The sequence below is a fragment of the Trematomus bernacchii genome, unplaced genomic scaffold, assembly GCF_902827165.1.
Source record: "Trematomus bernacchii unplaced genomic scaffold, fTreBer1.1, whole genome shotgun sequence".
NCBI classification, from domain to species: domain Eukaryota; kingdom Metazoa; phylum Chordata; class Actinopteri; order Perciformes; family Nototheniidae; genus Trematomus; species Trematomus bernacchii.
The window spans coordinates 107,501-126,581 of NW_022987778.1; the positions used below are offsets into that span (position 1 = coordinate 107,501).

Here is a 19,081-nt window from a genome sequence, read left to right on the forward strand (position 1 = left end):
AGATCTGGATGAATGATGTGAAATATAATCAAGTGTTAAATCAGACTTTAGTTCCACCTGGAGTAAATTCACAAGCTACCCTGCAGTATACAAAGTCATTCAAACTAGCTGCACCTTTACCAGCTTTGAGAACACTTTCATGATCAATCATTATAAAACATATCATATATATTATTCTGAAATGGACCAATCTGCACAATGACTACTTTTACTGTCGCTACTTTAACTATATTTTGATGATAATACTTTTCTACTTTTACTTGAGTCACATTTTGAATGCAGGACTTTTACTGTAACAGAGTATTCCTGCACTCTGGTACTTCTACTTTTACTCAAGTACAACATCTGAATACTTCTACTTTTACTCAAGTACAACATCTGAGTACTTCTCCCTCCTCTGGTCTACTCACACTTTAGAGATAAGTCACATCTTAAACATGTGATAAATCCTCTGAACAGGGCCGATAAAAGCACGTTACATATTATACAAATCTCTTCATCTCAGTGTTACAGTATTCAACGCAGCTAAATGAAAGCAATGTATATGATTACCTGGAACTGTTGGTAGTGGTGTGCTTTATTCTGCTGACATTCATAAACATTTGTGTTCTGTCCATGACTCATTCATTGGTATTAAAGACATGTTGGTTTCTATTATTAAGAAGAAAAAAAAGCGTGAAAAATAAATTAAAGAACTCCACTTATAGACTCCACAGAGTTTCGTTTGCTTTTGATAACGGGTTGATTTTTTTTATAGTTTGGGCAAGGCTCCTTACAATGAAGGTATGCCATAGATCATAATGACAACCGTTTAGTGTTTCAACATAACAACATAACGGCTATGTGCACAAAAACAGGTCCATTACATAATAATTATCCCAATTTGGTGAAAAAGAAGGTGACTCTCCTGTACAAAGCCTTTACCTTTCCAACATGTTTGGGAGGAGCTGGATGGATTACCAAACGCTGGGTTGATTTCACAAATGAGAACAGGATCCAACATATGGCGCAGAGCCTGAAACCAGAAGACCGCAGGCTTTATTCCACAGCGTAGTTTAATGCTCGATTCCGATTGGTCAATTTGGCCATTCCAAAGGTTTGTTTATTTTTGCTAACAGTCTGTTGCTAAGGAAAACTGACAGTTGCTAAGGGACTAGGTGCAGTCATATCAATCGTCAAATATAAGAACGTTTAAAATGGTGCATTTCTCACGTAAGAATTTTTTTTTTTTTTTCTTGTAAGACTAGTAAACGGCTCAGTGGGGTAGTGCGCTGAACTTGCGCTGAACTTTGAATCAGGGGGATAGCAAGTTCGAGTCCCGCTGCAGTCAGCATGTCGTTGTGTCCCTGAGACACTTCACCCCAAATTGCTCCTGTGGGGATTGTCCACAGTATTGAGTATGTAAGTCGCTTTGGATAAAAGCGTCTAACAAGTAACATGTAATGTAATATAAGAAGCAAATACAAAGCACACTCTTGCAAATTTGAGAAAGGAAAAATACAATTTGTATTTGCAATCCAAATGCATTGCTCAGTTTCTCCCACTAGAGGGAGCTATTGTATTGTAAAAGTTGAGGTGAGGGTCTCAAAAAGTCAAGAGACTTCATGACACAGAACCAAAACAACCTCTGCAGTAAAATGATTTTTTTACTTTCATGCACATGAACCATGTTTATTTGTTCTATTTTATTATTTCTATTCATAGTCACAGGATGAGGAGCCTTTCCCAGCATGCAACATAATACATAGGATTAGGTGTTCAGATATTAAGACACTGATATTCTTATTTATTGGTAGTTTAGAGACTTTAATCCACCTGACGTGCAGGCTGCAGAGAACACTGTAGAGAACAGGATGAAGTCGAGGAATTTGGGTTTAGTAAGGGACATTACACACATAACAGTGTTTCTGCAAACTTATGCAACTTTACAAATCCTGTATCATACTCGAGATGTATCTTCGAGTTATGATATTCTAATGCCTGCAAATAAATGGAAGCCAACATGTCATAAGGAGGCAGAGCAGGGTGGACCTTTTAATGACAGGGTATCCAGGCCAAACAGAGCAGAGCAGGGCAAGGCCAACAAAACAGAACAGAGCTCTCCAATGAAAAATAAACAAGGATCTGACAAACAGAAAACTAGAACTTAAATACATGCTAAAGTAATCACAAGGACAAGGCACAGCTTGAAGGGGCAGGAAAAACAGAAGGGCAGAAGGTGAAAGGAATCAGGTAATCAAACACAGAGACAGGAAGTTAAATAAAAACACAAGGGGTGAACACTTATCAAAATAAAACAGGGAACATTGACAGATCATGACATAACAGGTACCTACAAATTAGTATGTGCCACATCTAAATGGTAAATAAATTACATTTTTATAGTGTTTTCCAGTCTTTACGATATATACGTTCACACCAATCTATACCGAACAATATGCCACCTGTTCGGATCTTTCCCAAGGACATGTTGGCTGCAGGATCGAAAGGGATGGGGATCAAACCCACAACCTACCGATTGATGGACACCACCTGAGCCTTGGTCGCCCTATCTATCTACAATACACCATTTGTGGAACATTGGTTGTAAAGTTGATTATTTATTAATCCATCTACCCTTTACTTTGCTCTAGGTTCTGTTATTCTACTATTCAGCCGTTAAATAATAATGAAAGATTGATCACATAATAATGGAGGGCAATGAGCACATTTTCTGATGGACACGTCTCTAAAGTTGAAGTTGTTTTATCTGTGGAGTCAGTAATGAATTGGGATGTTTGGACTAATCTGCTGCAGGCTTTTTAGGGCAAATGAATGGTTATGCAACACCTTTTCAGGACACATGATGTGCAAAGGTTGCTTATGAAGCCAACACGATATAAGAGACAAACTTAAAGGCTGTGAAAATTAATCAGATTCAGAATTTCATCATGATGCATCTGTGGTTCTACTCTTGGGAGCTGTTTTGCTCCCATCGCTCCTCTTTCAGAACCACAGGACCAAAGATTTCCCTCCAGGCCCTCGACCCCTCCCCATCCTTGGGAACTTGCTGCAGCTCAATCTGGAGAACCCTATTGCGGACCTGGAGAGGGTAAAGTTAAATGATTTTACCAAGAGAAAATACTTTCGGAACATTTGTGCATACCGAATCATGCACTGATGGCTCATATACGTCTACATTACCTACATTGGTGAAATGATATTGAAATGGTTGTTCATTTTACCCTTAATAGTCCCACAGAGGGGAAATGTACATTCTGCATTTGAGCCACCCTAGTGTTGGAACTGTGGGCTGCCGTTATGTACGGCGCCGGGGAGCAGTGTAGGGACTGGTGCCTTGCTCAGGGACACCTCGGTAGCACTTCCTTCCGGTTCCCAAGCCAAGTCCCTATGGACTTCGCCACCACTGCCCATTTTTGCCCAAATTTGCAATCTGTGTTTTTGTTGTGTGTTACACCTATTTTAAATCACATTTCCTTACATGTTATTAAGCTGACACTTGTACCCAAAGCCTCTTACATACACGTCAATACCAAAGACATGCCTACAGGAGCAATTCTGGGGTTAGATATCTTAAACAAGGACCCTTAAACATGGGGGAGATCAGCCGATAACCCCCTCAAAAGGCTAGTATTTATTAATTTGCTGGTTGGATAAACAGGAATTACATGTTTACTTATCTCGTCTGTCATCATATACTTGGTTCTGTAACAGCATTACATTTCAAACAATAGTAGGCCTACTGTTAGTTCATTGAATATATCTTTCATTTGTGCTTGAAAATAACATAACTCAACCTAATGCTACTTCTTCTAACATTAACTTGTTCATAATAACTCATTACTTTGGTTGCTGACTTTTACTAACAATAAATTAGTACTTTTTCCACATCTGTTCCTCACAAATAAATGTGTGTGGCCATTCCAGTTTGCCTCGAGTGAACTCACAGACTACATAACAACATCTTATGTAATGAGAGCAGCTGAAGCCTGGGACGGACGAAGCATACAAAAGAACCTCGAAAGAGTGTGTTTGTCCCCGCCCGTAGGCTACAAGGGGCAACACCAGAGCCCTATAATATAATCTATCTATACGGCGCTGGGCAACACTAAGCCCATTCTACACGCGATGAAAACAATATTTTACAAGCGACATAAAGGTAAGATCTATACTTTAATGGGCGGTTTTCCAAATTGTATTTTACAAGAAAAGAAATAAGAAATAATGTGTGGTTTGGCAAATATAGGAAAGGTTTACTTAATATTAATGTCTGATGAAAATGATACGAGTCGACTAAATATTTGAACCTAACAAGACAAAACATGCCAGTGTTTTAGCGTGTTGCACCTATTTAAGAAGTTTTTATATTGTACCGATACTGACTACCACTCTGATCATATTCCCTTCCTCAATACTCCCGAAGAAGCAATGAACGATCATCAATGACAGAGAGCATATGAACTGAATCATTACTCTGTGTCCGCTTCACGCTCAGAAGGGAATATCACGTCTCATCATCGTGGGTAGCGAGACCAATCACTTTAGAAACACATTTCTCAAGTCAGAAACTATAGAAATGATCCCTGAAAGTATAGTCTTAACCTACAGTTGGCTGAAAACGGGAACTAGTTCACAAGACTACCTTTCTCAGTCATGGTTCCTCCATACCGTAATATCTGACAAAGGCCACCACTAAATGAGTACCTCACAACCTTCAATAGTACCTACATCAATTTAGTCTAATCTTTTAAAACAACAGTTTTATTCAATCTCACAGTTCAATTCTATAGACCCACAATGCATTGCGAATTGAGTCACACAACGTCTGTGATATTTGTTGTGTTTTATAAGGATTGTACGAGCCGAACCTACACAATTAACGGTAGTTTTCAATGCTTAAAAATAAGTCAACAGCGACGAAATGTAAAGCACTCAAACAGTATTTAAATTGGTTTACATGTGATATGCTGAACGGTACGTCGTATCTAATGTTCCTGACAGAAACAGGTCAGCGAAATGAAGTTCCGTGTTCAACTCATAGACTGTATATACTCCAACAATGGATAGCCTACGCATAGTTTTAAAATGTTTAACATTAAAACTTCGGAAATAACCACGCAGAATAAGTGGTAAACGATTACGGAGAGCGAAATTATATTATAAAATATGGGGGCGCTGCATTATACAGAACTCCGTTCTGAGCGTCCGTCTTCCGGTATTTTATGCCTCAGGCAGGTGAGGTGAGTCCTGGTACGAGGATGTATGTATCTAATCATTTCACAGTAACTAACTATAAACCAGTCTTCAATAACTTTTCGGATCATCTTTTAGTCCAAACATCATTATCCTCCGGAGCAGGGACGTGCACAGGTACGGGCTATTGTTGCCCGGGCAACGGCCCGTTTGTCCTGACCTGCCCCTCTGGAGAGAGCGAGAGTTTATTATTTATTTTTTCTGTTGTGGCCGAATCAACGTGATAAGCCCACAATTAGTATTGTAGCGTCTCGCTGCGATAAAACACACCTTGTCAGCGCTGTCATCTGCCGGTGCGTTAAGACCACCTCCAGTGTCGGATTTTGGAAAATTGATTTTGAGTTTTCTCATGGCAGTTAGAGTACAGGCAACAAACCAGGGGACTTATCTTCCTCTTGACACCGTCTATTATTTACAAAAAAACACCTACATATACTTGTTATTGTGCTTCTGTCTTTCTGTGTCTTTTCATCTGTAAACTCCCTCACCCTCTCTCTCTCTTCTCTTGATGGCCCTCTCTCAGGAGAACACCTCACTGTCCCGCTTCATTGTAGGATGTCTGCCATGTCTCTACTTCAGTGTGACCATCTCTGTTATGAAGTTATGGAATACTAAATAAATAAGTAATTAGATACCGTACCGTTACTGCGCTCATAAAGAATGATACGAATAAGAATAATGTGAATTGAACTGGTTTCATTAATTAGTGAGTTTATTTAAGGTAATCAGTTAGAAGCCCTATTTTATCAGTAGGCTATGTCTGCACAGCAGTTACAATGGTCAAACTACATTAAAACAGAATTGTCCCCATACTATTCATGTGAAGTTGCTTCTTTTACAAATTATTGAAATGTGCCACCCTGCTCTGAGTCTGTTCCCCAGATTGGACACCCCACCAAATCATTCTGAGACCTGCCCCTGCATGCAGCACATTTTGTATCTAACCCTATTTGCAAATAAAAACACCCAATCCATGCGCCAGTTGACATAGTAAAACAATATAATGGAGTAGGCTTATGCCAAAAGGCTCTTAGGAATTCTGTGATTTCAAATATAAATCCTCCCTGCTAAATCAACACACATGTATGTTTACTCTTCCGCCCTCTTCCTGTCTTTTGTTTGATGAAGTAACATATTCAAATGCGAATGAATTACTTCTAATAAGTGTAGTACTAAATTCCTACTCCCTTGACTTCAATAGCTCTTAATATTTCAGCAATATTTCAGTTTATGTTCACAATTTTCCGCACATTCAGAACATATCCCAACATATCAGTGTTCTTTAAGCAGATGTAAATAGAGTCAACGTATTTTGGGTATAACAAATCAAATCAAGTTTTATTTCACATTTAAAAGCGATTTTTGGTAAGGATTGTAATGATAATAAACTAAGATTGTAAGGATAATAAAATCCTAATTTATCAGCCCTATTGTGTGTTGTAGCCTGTGACGTGGAAGCCTTTACCCTGAAAGCATACAACAAAATCTCTGAGCGGTGCTGGCACTGACCTTCAGGGGCCCTACACAGAACAAGGGGCCCTCCTATCCGATCCGATTAAAACTGTTTGTTGCATCAGTCGGTCTAAGAATCAGCATCAGGCCCACTCCTACTGACTTCCCCTGATTACTTTTTATACATTTTCAATGATAAAATACTATGTATTCTATGGCGTGGCTAAATGCTTGATGGTTATTAAATACTCAGATATGAGCATATATGCCAAGCATGCCCAGGTAATGAAATATTATAAGTGTAATATTTATTTAATAGTCAATGTTAATCCGCTTCTTTTCATCTTGCATAAATTCACAGTTGTAACACAACTTTGAATAATGCGGGTGAAGCAGCCTGTCACTGAAGGAGCTGAACAGTGCAGATAGGGTGTCCTGGAGGGGGTGGGATATATTGTCCAATAGTGATTACAGCTTTGCCATCACTCCCCTGTCCCCCACCAACTCCAGTGTCCAGAGGGCTCCCCAGGACAGTGCCACCAATTCAACTCATTGACTTCATTTCTCTCTTATCAAGGAGCTTATTTAGCAGCATATGAACAGGCAATTTATTGTGGATTAATCCTGCTAAAACTTGTCAGAACCTATGCCCTATTAAAGTGTGTAACCTGATTCTGTTCATTGTTTTCATTCACCTTTCACACAGGGGTGCAAAGTACACAACCAGGAGAGGCAGGGCTAAGCGCTGAGCTTCACTTTTAAAGCAAGTCAACCGGCTTGCCTCTTTACTTCAGTCCATTCCACCATGTTTGCTTCAATCCTCCTGCTATGTGTCTTTGTGGTCTTCATCCTCCATCAACTCAAATCCCGGAGGCCCAAAAACTTTCCACCGGGACCCTCTCCCCTTCCAATACTTGGGAACATTTTGGAACTGAGTCTAGATAACCCCCTGAAGGACTTTGAGAGGGTAAGAAACACTCAATCAAACAAATGATATTGTGCTTCCAATGCTTTAAATCGTTCTGGGATTGTGGTTTAAACTGTAAATAGTACTTTTTGTCTGGATTTATTCAAGACTTGTGGCCACTGTGCTGCTTTTTCTGCTAGTGAGTTTCAATAACTACTGTGGTGCTGCACTATGAGACTATGAATAACATATTTTGGCTATTAGTGTACAATACATGTGAAAGCCACTCAAATCAGTGCACTCTATACAGAGCTTTCCAGTGTATAGATGACTAGAAACAGGCTTTTCAGACACTGCTAGTGATTACATAACACCATGCCTATGTACAGAGGTACCTTCTGTGCACTTGGACTATAGCCAACCAGTGGTACAGGCCATACATATTGGGCGTTTCCTAACTTACACACAATAGAGTGCCACAGTGACGCGTCCAAAAACCCGGACGTAAGTTAGTATTGTACCACTTCCGGTTCTTTCGACAAAAAAGCAATGCAATTTCTCCATAGGAGTTTGGAAAATAGCTGAAATAAGGTCTGTGGTTGAAACACATTTAAGAGATGGATCACGTTTTGTTCTACGACATTAAATCCATCAGCAGTGACCCCACTGGTGATTTCTGAAGAGTTTACGTGTCTGAAAAACGATGGTTGTTAACAAGTGGCTAAATAGGACTACAGAAGTTGTCGAGGACGTTGTACGTCATTACGCCGAACACGTAAACACTCCCTCTAAGTTTGTTTGCCCTGTTCTGCTTGAAAGCAAGTACCTGCCTCCTGCAAACTGTTCAAACAAACGCTTCAACTTGTACAATTTTGAATCTGTAGTTTTGAATATCAATCTTAAGTTGGTGTGACGTTGAAGTCGTGCGACCCTGCTGTAGTTAGTTTATAGCATAACGTTAGCATGTTGCTTCTGGCGATTAGATTTATGATTCGAAAATTATAAAAGTAGGGTAGACATGTGGATATTATCTGGCTGAACAAAACGTGATCCGTCTCTTAAATGTGTGTCAACCACAGACCTTATTTCCAGCTATTTTCCAAATATGGAGAAATTGCATTGCGTTTTTGTCGAAGGAACCGGAAGGAGTTTACTTCCGGGTTTTAGGACGCGTCACTGTGGCACTCTATACATTACCTAGTAATAAGTCAATATTTGGGATGAGCTTATGGGATCTCTACTGCCAAAGAGTTCACCACACATTGTAGGTTAAAGAGGAATCGTTTTGTGGTGCTCAATGCATCAAATAATTCATTTAAAAAACAGAATCCTCCATTTACCTACCAATGTCTGGAGTTCAAACAAAATTCCACCCCAGTAGTCCATGAATGTGCTGGCTGAAGTCTTAGTTGTAATCTCGATAATCACAACCAACGCGATGCACACAATTGCTGCATCATTTAGCAATTTATTTTGCTTCGCATGTACAATGAAATTACTTAATTTTCACTGCACACTCTAGTTGTCATATTGTCCTTTTTGTTTTTTATCTTGTTCATTTCCCTAAATGTACCTGTATTGTTAAAGATGGAAATTAGTGGAGAAATATGTTTTTGTTTTACTTTGGTGAAAAAATCTTATGTATGTATTTCAAACACTGACATGTTATCTTTTTGTCCCCCAGCTGAGGAACACCTATGGAGATGTGTACAGTGTGTTTCTCGGTACCAAAGCAGCTGTTGTCATCAATGGGATGAAGGCCATGAAGGATGCTATAGTGACCAAGGGCATTGATTTTGCTGGAAGACCACAAGATCTGTTTGTCAATGACAGCACTGAGAGAAAAGGTAAAACAGATATGATGTCACATAGGGCAGATATTGTATCACTAAACTTAATTTTTTGTTTTTTTAAAGGCTGAAACACATTTGACAGTGATGAACCTATTTGTGACATTGGATGATGCGGCACTGGTGAATTGATTTTCCCCAAATGAAGTTGTTCCAACTGTTTCGTCATTCTAATTTAACGCTGTTTCAGTTAACTACCGATTTAATCCTTGTTCTTTTGGGGAAAGTCTTGGTGGAATTAGACACCATCCTATCTGACATCCCTGAAAACTGGCCCTTCGGTGACTGTAACATCAAGGCAGAGAAGTCATCTGACTTACTTCTTCTTCTCACCTCCTTTGCACTTTCACTGTCTAATTCCCACCTTCTTACAAAGCTGGCCACCGCCTTGATTTTGTTTTCACCAGAAACTGCTCTACCTCAAACCTCTTTGTAGCCCCCCCCTTATTCATATCCTACTCTCTCCACTTATCCAAACACGACTAACATATCTCCTCTAATACTATACTTCTGCGACATGATCTTCACTCCCTCTCTCACTTCTCTCTGGCTTAATGTATGCTCCCAGGCGTCCCTACATCAGATTTTTTCTCAGTTATGCCTCCTAAATATGCTGCAAGACTGAAGTTCCCACACTACACCACTCGATTGCTTCCTTCAATGGTTACCAGTGGCTGCCCAGTCTGTTTTAAGAAGCTAATACTGATGCTGTGAATGGATCTGGTACTTCCTACAACATGTGCACTTGCTTTGCTTCAGCCAATCAAATCTTTAATCCATCACTGTGACTAGGACGAAGGCCACCTTAACGAAAACACACCTGTTTTTATCCTGGCTTGAAAATGACATAACAAGCTTCCCAGTGATATCAGAACACATACAAGTCTACAGATCTTCAGTTGCAGACTGAAAATCCACCTGCTTAATTAATTAAAATATATATAATTCTCACTTCTGTACCTAGCACTTAGAAAGGGTTGGCTTATTTGAAGCCAATGTGGTTGCACTGACAATGTTTTGTCTTATTGAAAGTTAAAAGGGACCTATCATGCAAAATGCACTTTTTGATGTCTTTTAAACATAAATATGTGTCCCCGGTGCGTCGGGGAACTCATGCAGCGTCAGAAAATAAAACCCTTTCTCTTTTCCTCCGTACCCAAATCTTTTAAAAACGGGGGTACAACGAGCGGATACAGATTTGCCGCTGATATGACGCCAAATCGGCGGCGGACACACAGAGAGTTGCTATCAGAAACAATGCCTGACGTGTTTTGGACGTAATCTCGTTTTTGTTTACATTAGCAAGCCTCACTAACACTCAGAGCTAACCTGTACTGGAGAGCACATGTGTTTAAAGAGCAGGAAATTAAAAAAGGAACTCACCTTGTGATAAACCCGCAAGAGAAAAAGCATTTGAGCTCCATACTGTTTCAGAGATAATCCTTGATGTGGTTTAGAACAGGATGGCGTTTTATCACAGCAGAATTTAACTTTATCTCCAGTAGAATTCTGATCAGGCATTAGCTCCGCCTCCTCTTTTTTTTTTTTTTAAACTAAGGACCCAAAATCCGCGTTTCTCTAACAGGGCTGGAATAGAGGGGTATGAGCAGTATGAGGCATGGCTACAATGGGTGAACTGTTTGGTATTTTAAACAAAAAACTTCACAGACATGTTTTGTATAGGTATGGCCCTACAATATATTTTTCCAATATAATAGGTCCACTTTAATATACTTTCAGGATTCTTGCGTTTTTTTATTTGTTTCTCCATGGTTCAATGCACTTTTTGTAAGTTGCTTTTGATAAAAAGCCTCAGCGATCTGTGAGTTCACACTCTGTGCTCTTTTTGCCTCTTCACATGTTATAGGATTAATTCTGGCAGATTATGGCCCGCGTTGGAAGGATCACCGTCGCTTTGCTCTTATGACTTTAAGGAACTTTGGTCTTGGGAAGAATTCCATGGAGGAGAGGATTCATGGAGAGATTAAATACATTACCGATGATCTGGAAAAGAGCATTGGTATGTCATCTGGGGGTCCACTATCCTTACTTGTATGGTAGGGTTAACCTTAATCAGTGGCACCACAAATTCTTGATGATTATAATACAAAGTGGATTTTGATTTACGTCATACATTTCCATTAATGTTGTTGAATTCTGCTCTGTGGTTGTTAGTTTAATCTTTCTTTGTATTTTTGCGTTTTACATTTTGTCTTTTTCAGGCAAATCCTATAGTCCTCAGCTCATGTTTCATAACGCAGCCTCCAACATCATCTGCCAGGTCCTGTTTGGTCAGCGCTACGAGTATGACGATAAGTTCATCAAAGTGATTGTGAAGTGCTTCACCGATAATGCCAAGTTAGCCAATGGACCATGGGCTATGGTGAGCCAAAGCATGTTTGGGCCTTTAAATAAGAGGAGTCTTCTAACATGTCTACAGCTTTCAGTGTTTCAGACTAAAAGCTTTTTAGCATGCTTTTGTATCGATGTTTGCCAGTTATAATGTGCCTCGTTAATTAAACCAAACAGAAAAGACAACTGAACCTAATGGAAGTGTCAGGTCTTGAAGATGGTTTCGAAGGAGAAATTCTAATTTTGACCTTCTGAAACAGGTGGACATATCCATCCCTGCATTAGTTTGAAAAAAATTATGAAATATTGTATTGATCTTTTCTTTAACCTTACTTTAAACACATGTCAAAGCTGACACTATCCGAAAACAATGCTAAAATGTTGCTATATCTGCTGTTGTCAAGATACACAACTAAGCATCGTTTGACGGTCCTTTTAACATCTCTTCACTTCATTCCAGACAACCATGTGAATTAAAATGATCAGATGATAATGAAAAAGAAAAAATAAACTGTGTGTGTACCATTTTAACCTTAATCGTTTGTTTATTTTTCCTTTTTTTCACAGCTGTATGACTCTTTCCCAATGATTCGTAGCCTACCACTGCCCTTTAGACGGGCCTTTAAGAATGTCAAGGTATGTAATCAGAGAGAGATTTAAATAAAATATAAAATATCTATATAAATAAATATAAAAATGGTACCATGGATTTTTCTGACAAATATACAGTGACAACCCAAACATTAGGTGGTTTATAAAAAAAATAAATACTAAAAGTGTTGAATATTTACTTGAATGTTTTTCAGACGTGTCAGGATCTTGCGCTTACTGTAGTGCAGGAGCACAAGAAGACCAGAGTCCCTGGACAACCACGAGACATTGTTGACTCTTATCTGGATCGGCTGGATAAAGAGGTGTGTGTGTGTGTGCGTGGTGCTGGGTGGATAGTACCAGATACACTTCAAAAGTGTTTCTTTAGTAGGTGTGTGTGGTAGTTTCTATGCTCTGTAGGATATGTGGGTAACATTGACTTGTTTTCATTTCATTTCAAACCTTTATTTATTCAGGTTGTATCCCATTGAGATCATTGACCTCTTTTTCAAGGGAGACCTGCTCAAGTAGGTTCCACATGAAACATTAAAAACATAAACAGAACAACAAAAGGACATCATACAGTAGCATTACAGGGATTACAAATTACATACTATCCACATGCACAGGTACCAACAGCTTCTGATTCAGTAGCATCCAACCGAGCTTTAAAAACATTTAGTGGCACCAGATTGCTCAGTTTCCATTTTAATTGCAGACTATTCCAGGACAGTGGAGCTGCGCATCTAAATGCTATTTTCCCTTGTAATCCTGTTTGTCTTAAAAAAGTATCTTCTGCTCTTCCTAGAAAGGCGGTGATGCTTCTACCTTTTCAGAAGATCTGATGATTATGTACACTCTAGATCTTCACTTTGCAGGGACTGACACTACCTCAAACACCCTTCTTACTGGTTTCCTTTACCTAATGACCTACCCACACATACAAGGTATGCCTGCATATTTGAATGACTTGTATGTTCTATAGATCTTCCATTGATTGTCTTTTTACATTATATATATATATATATATTTATGTCTCAAACCTCATAAACACCAAAAGCCAAAAAAGCAGAAATACCGCATTTACCTAGAGGTTAAAAGGAAAATGTAGAAAAAGTCTCTGCTGGAGGATTTAACACATTTTATCCCAGCATGTACCTTCTGGTTGCGCAACATTGTAGGTTTGTTTGAAATAGGTATTTCAGCATGATTAATGAGGATGCACACGTGTTTTAAATGTTTTCATACACACCAAAACGGTACTTTAGTCCCAAAGGCAACATCAAAGATCGGCAGAAGTAATGTCGGAATTTGAGTTTGGTTTTCTCGCAAAAAAAAGTCTTAATAGCAACTTCAGCATTTAAAGGGGACCTACTGTATCATGCAAAATGCACTTTTTTATGTCTTTTATACATAAAGATGTGTCCCCGGTGTGTCGGGGAACTCACGCAGCGTCAGAAAATAAAACCCTCTCTCTTTTCCTCCGTACCCAAATCTCTAAAAACGGGGCTACAACGGAGCTGATCCAGATTTGCGTCCGATATGACGTAATATCGGAAATGTAGGCTGGCTTTACACCCACGGCCCTATCAGAAACGTTGCTATCAGAAACAATGCCCGACTGTTTTGGACGTAATATGGTCGGTGTTTACATTAGCATCGCTAACACTCAGAGCTAACCTGTACTGGAGAGCATGTGTGTGAAGAAGCAGGAAATAAAAAGGAACTCACCTTGTGGTATAACCGGAAAGAGAGAAAGCCTTTGAGCTCCATACTGTTTCAGAAATAATCCTTGATAATCCATGATATGGCGTTTCATCACGGCAGCATTTAGTTTAGACAGTAGCTGCCGGGTCCCCGCATGAGCTCAGACCCCTCCTTTTTTATTTTGATCAATTATTTATTTTTTAAAGCTTTATACCCCAAATCATCACTTTTGAAACAGGAAGTGAAATAGAGGGATATGAGGCATGGCTAGAATGGGTGATCTGTTTGGTATTTTGAGCAAAACACTTCATAGACATGTTTTTTATATATTTGTATATATCTGAGACCTATGCTATTGCCTAAAAATAGCATGATAGGTGACCTTTAAAATAAATGTTTGATTTTTCAGCTATGCACTCTGGAATGCATCATTGCACACGTCTACTTAAACGCTGCAGACTCCAGAACTGTAAATACAATGTAAAGAATAATCAGAAGGTTATTACTATGAGGTTGAAAGTGAAGAGGGTGTGGCTGAGTATGAGCATATTGAATGGTATAGACAACATTGTCACAGTAATAAGTGTAAATGTTAAGTAAGTTAATGCAAGTGCACACAGGTTCGCCTTTTCACCACCTTACTTTATTTCTCCGAGAGGAATCATTATCTATTTTATTGTTGTTATTATCATATATTTTACCTCCTGTGTCCTAACCCATTAAAATACTATTTTATGTTGCTATGACGCATGTTTTCAAAAAGGTCATAACATCTGATCTGAGTGGGATTTCTTGTTTGTTAGAAAAGTGTGATGTGTGTCATATTGTAAAGCACTTTGAGCTACACCTGCTGTAAGATAAGTGCAATATAAATACATTTGTATTATTATTATTATTATTGAATTCACATTTCAGATATATTTCCAAGTATTATTATGTCTCTGCTGTTTCTCTCAGAGCGTTGTCAGCAGGAGATAGACGAGGTGTTGGGAGGGAAGGATCAGGCCAGTTTTGAGGACAGACACAACATGCCTTACGTGCAGGTAAGCCATTAGACAGATTCCTTCAAATAAGTGCACTTTTATTTAAGGTGCCTCTGAGCAGCGTATTTGTCAAACATTGACACAAAGACTAATCCCAATATATGCAGAGTGAAATTAATCAGGCATTAAATCTGGTGATAGAAGTCCTTTACGTTGGGGTCCTTGTGATAGATACATCTGAATCACTTCCTTTGAGCTACATTTATCTTTATTTCTTCCTGTTTGGTTTTTAAAATATTTAGGGACTGCTTTGTCGTGGCTGAGTGTCTGAGAGCTTGCATTGTTGTTCTTCTGGTGTAAAAAATCTCTTCTTCCAGGCTGTGATCCATGAAATCCAGAGGGTAGCGAACACTGTTCCACTGAGTGTCCCCCACTGTACGATTAAAGACACAGAGCTTATGGGATATTCCATTCCCAAGGTAAGAAGCAGCTGGTCTTAACCTGTTCCACTCTGAGCCTGTTTTTCAGGTCTCAGGCTCGAAAATGACATTCCCAGAACAAATGACCATATCTTCCCTTCTAAAAGGGTTAAATTAATAATCTTTGATCTCAAAGTAATGATAAACCTGTGAGTTGGATGTAGAAGTGTCAGAATCAATATAAATGTTTTTTATTTTAAAGAAAATTCAGATTTGACATAGTAAAAAACTGTAAATTATAGTGTCCGTCCAAAACTTATTTTTTACTTATAGTGAAAACTACCCTTGGATGATGGGTTAGTAGACTAAAAGCTTTAGGAATCCAAAGTACAACATATAATAAGTACCTTGTATCAAGATTGATGCAAAACAAGTGACATTTGACCTTTTTAGAGAGGTTTAGCCAAAACCACCCCACCTCTGAGGTGATTTGGGTGAAAATGTTTTTTTTTCCATATCTCTGGCCCCCCTTGGTCGATTTGGATGGTTGACACACCTTTCTGACCGTTAGAGCCAATAGAATCGAAGGGGGAGGCCCACACACACTCATTGTAAAGAGAAAAGGTGGGGGCTGCGCGTTTAGAAATCGAAAGCATATTGGATTAATCTCTCCTTCTGGAATTTAGAAACTAAAAAGCAGTTTTATTGCTTATGGATTATCAGAAATAATTTCAAAGAAGGCACAGATACATAGGATGAACCTATGGATTAACTGCAGCATCGTTTTTTTATCGTTTGAATGCCATTGAAGACCAGTTTTGACCAAGGTAAGCCATGTTAGCGTTTCTAGCTACTTAGCTCCACATGTTATGATGTACGCTTTCGTTTATAGCGTCGCAAATGTTTATCACTGAGTGTTGAGGAGGGCACCATTAGATTCAGTGTCTCCAGGAGAACAAAAACGAGTGGTTGGCTGTGCATCTAGGATAAGTAATAAGGGAGTTATGAGTGAGTTTAAGTGCCGTTTTAGGTTAATTTTTTTCTCTCGTGGATAATTCAGAGGCTGAGTGCTAGCATTGTGGGGTTTTTTTGAAAAAAAAAATTAAAAAGATCAGTTAGCTGAGTTTCTTCCCGTTACATGGATATAACACATTAATAGTTTTATTCAATATTAAGATTCCTTAGACGTTGTTTCCTGCAAATGACGCGTTTATCCGCTCGGTACCGGGCGGGCCGTACGTAATAGTTTTTTTGACAAAGGGACAATATAGTAATGTGTTGTGGAAACTCACTGCACTGTATCAGCATACCGCCTTGTAGGGAACAGAGTTAAACGTGACTTTACTGCTGAATCTCATTCCCATTGAAGCTTAAAGATTGTAAGAAAACAGTCACATGTCTTTCAATTTATCGCAAAATACTTGAATAATGGTATAAAAACAATAGGCCTCATTAACCAAAATCCTCCTTCGTTCGTCTTGTTGTTCTTGAGAAGGGTTCCCTAAAACAAAAAAGTGTTTCATGACTTAAAATGCTAATTGTATTTTTGAAATGGTTGGTGAAAAAATAAATCTCGCTTATGTACGTAGCCCTTAGAAAGGTTTGGCTTATTTGAATCCAATGCAGTAGCACTTAGAATGGTTTGGCTTATTAATAGCGATTGTATTTGCATTATTCCTGATTTTTGTATTTAGTTTCTTCATGGTTGAATATAATTATTGTTAGTCGCTTTGGATAAAAGCATCAGCTAAATGAAATGTAATGTTCCTTATTTTCTCCTCAGGGTACGCTGATCATTCCTAACCTGACCTCAGTGCTTAATGAGGAGGGACAATGGAAATTCCCCAATGAATTCAACCCTGAAAACTTCCTCAATGACCAGGGAGAGTTTGTTAAACCAGAGGCCTTCATGCCTTTCTCTGCAGGTATGTGAGCATTACAAAAATCAACAGTACAGGTCTCACTGTGTCACACCTGTAGTGGCATGCACAAATGTTGTAGATTACTTTGAGGTCTTCTTTTATGTCACAGGTCCTCGAATGTGTTTGGGAGAGGGTCTGGCTCGCATGGAGCTCTTCCTCATCCTGGTGACCCTGCTGAGGAGGTTCAATTTCATCTGGCCTGAGGATGCAGGAAAGCCAGACTACACTCCAGTCTATGGCGTCACTCTGACTCCCCAACCGTATCACATGAAAGTCCAACTCAGGGAAACAAATTAAAGCCGTCTTCAGATAAACAGCAGACCAGAGGAGACCTAGATTGATAAAAACAGCTTTTAAATATTCGGAACAAATACAAAATCAACAATAGAGGGCTTTTTTTGCCAACCGTAATGGCTGTTAACAATACATATATTGAAATATGCCATAAAGGCGAGTGAGCATTAATGTTATAGCTGGCCTGCTGGACTTTTACATACATACCGTTACATTCAAGTCCTTTCCAAACGGTTTCACAAAACGCTGTTTAATCCTACTGCCACTGGGAAAGTATTTCTCAGTACACCAGATTTGTGGTGTCTGCCGTTTGTGACCACAACCCACGATGGTGCATGTATTGCAAGGAGTATCATGAGGAGACAGGCAACATGTTAAGCTACCTATCATGTGGCCTCCACTGGTAGCGGGCTGCCTGAGCCACCAATCAAACCCAAAAATATTTCCTGATTACCCTACCTTACTTAACCTCACCTTAGCAATCAAGAAAACATACAACTCTTTATATTATATCAAAAATGATAAGCTTTCAACATGCTAACTTAAGACTACCTGTTATCAGTTGGTGCCTAAAAAGTTGCCCATACAATACTTCCTTGTGGTTCTTCTAATTAGCCCTAGGCCATTATCCTAAGACCTTTGCTGGAAATTACCCGTCTCAGCAACAAATGATTATCTACAGTTGCCTTTTCTCTGCCTTTAAAACTGTGGCTTGCACTGATAAACAAGATTTGGTATATATATACTTAGTACCATTTACCTTTATATTCAAATGACATACTTTGAAATGTTAAGCACTTACCCAAATTACATACTTTGATATGTACGTATACCCATTAACCTTTGCATCCAAATGTCTTTTTTGGATATGCAAAATTAGTTACTAAAATCACATGCTTTTATATGTAACTGATCTATATAAGATCAAATGTTGTTGGTCTTTCTGGCTATTTGTTCATGGTTTAAGTCTGGTGTGCAAGAGAATTTAAATGTTGTGCATTCAAAAATAAACAGCAATTTTAACAACATCAGTCTTTCCATTGTCTATCATTAAACACAAATACAATATTTAAATAAATACATTTCCAATGCGTTAGGGACTGCAAGTTCTTAACTGCAGCCTGCAAAACAGATACACTTAAAGGGGACCTATCATGCAAAATGCACTTTCTGATGTCTTTTATACATCACTATGTGTCCCCGGTGTGTCAGGGAACTCAGGCAGCGTCAGAAAAATAAAACCCTCTCTCTTTTCCTCCGTACCCAAATCTCTAAAAACGGGGCTATAACGGAGCTGATCCAGATTTGCGTCCGATATGACGTAATATCGGAAATGTGGACCCACGGCACT

At 38.9% G+C, this 19,081-nt stretch overlaps 1 protein-coding gene and 1 non-coding gene across 4 annotated transcripts; one reads left to right on the forward strand and one right to left on the reverse strand.

Moving 5' to 3' along the window:
• The first annotated feature begins 4,029 nt into the window (after positions 1–4,029).
• Positions 4,030–18,749, forward strand: LOC117497302 (cytochrome P450 2F2-like). Of its 3 annotated transcripts, none has more exons than XM_034149250.1 (12): positions 4,030–4,159; positions 7,412–7,672; positions 9,297–9,459; positions 11,330–11,482; positions 11,685–11,845; positions 12,382–12,450; positions 12,621–12,728; positions 13,214–13,352; positions 15,070–15,155; positions 15,473–15,574; positions 17,298–17,439; positions 17,546–18,749. In XM_034149250.1, exons 2-12 carry the CDS (start codon positions 7,511–7,513, stop codon positions 17,731–17,733), a joined length of 1,473 nt encoding a protein of 490 aa, XP_034005141.1. In that variant the 5' UTR covers positions 4,030–4,159; positions 7,412–7,510; the 3' UTR covers positions 17,734–18,749. The 3 variants fall into 3 exon arrangements, with proteins under 3 accessions (XP_034005141.1, XP_034005142.1, XP_034005143.1); XM_034149251.1 differs by lacking the exon at positions 4,030–4,159 and adding an exon at positions 5,220–5,260; XM_034149252.1 differs by lacking the exon at positions 4,030–4,159 and adding an exon at positions 5,225–5,240.
• On the reverse strand, positions 4,385–4,599 carry LOC117497339. Its single transcript, XR_004557367.1, has one exon. It is a non-coding gene; the product is annotated as a small nucleolar RNA U3 (small nucleolar RNA).
• Positions 18,750–19,081: the final 332 nt, after the last annotated feature.

Excerpts from the sequence above, each read along its gene's own strand:
- LOC117497302 (XM_034149250.1), top strand. The coding sequence starts at position 7,511 with ATGTTTGCTTCAATCCTCCTGCTATGTGTCTTTGTGGTCTTCATCCTC. Across the intron at positions 7,673-9,296 it reads CCCTGAAGGACTTTGAGAGG|CTGAGGAACACCTATGGAGA; the intron begins GTAAGAAACACT and ends TTTGTCCCCCAG. Across the intron at positions 15,575-17,297 it reads TGGGATATTCCATTCCCAAG|GGTACGCTGATCATTCCTAA; the intron begins GTAAGAAGCAGC and ends TTTTCTCCTCAG.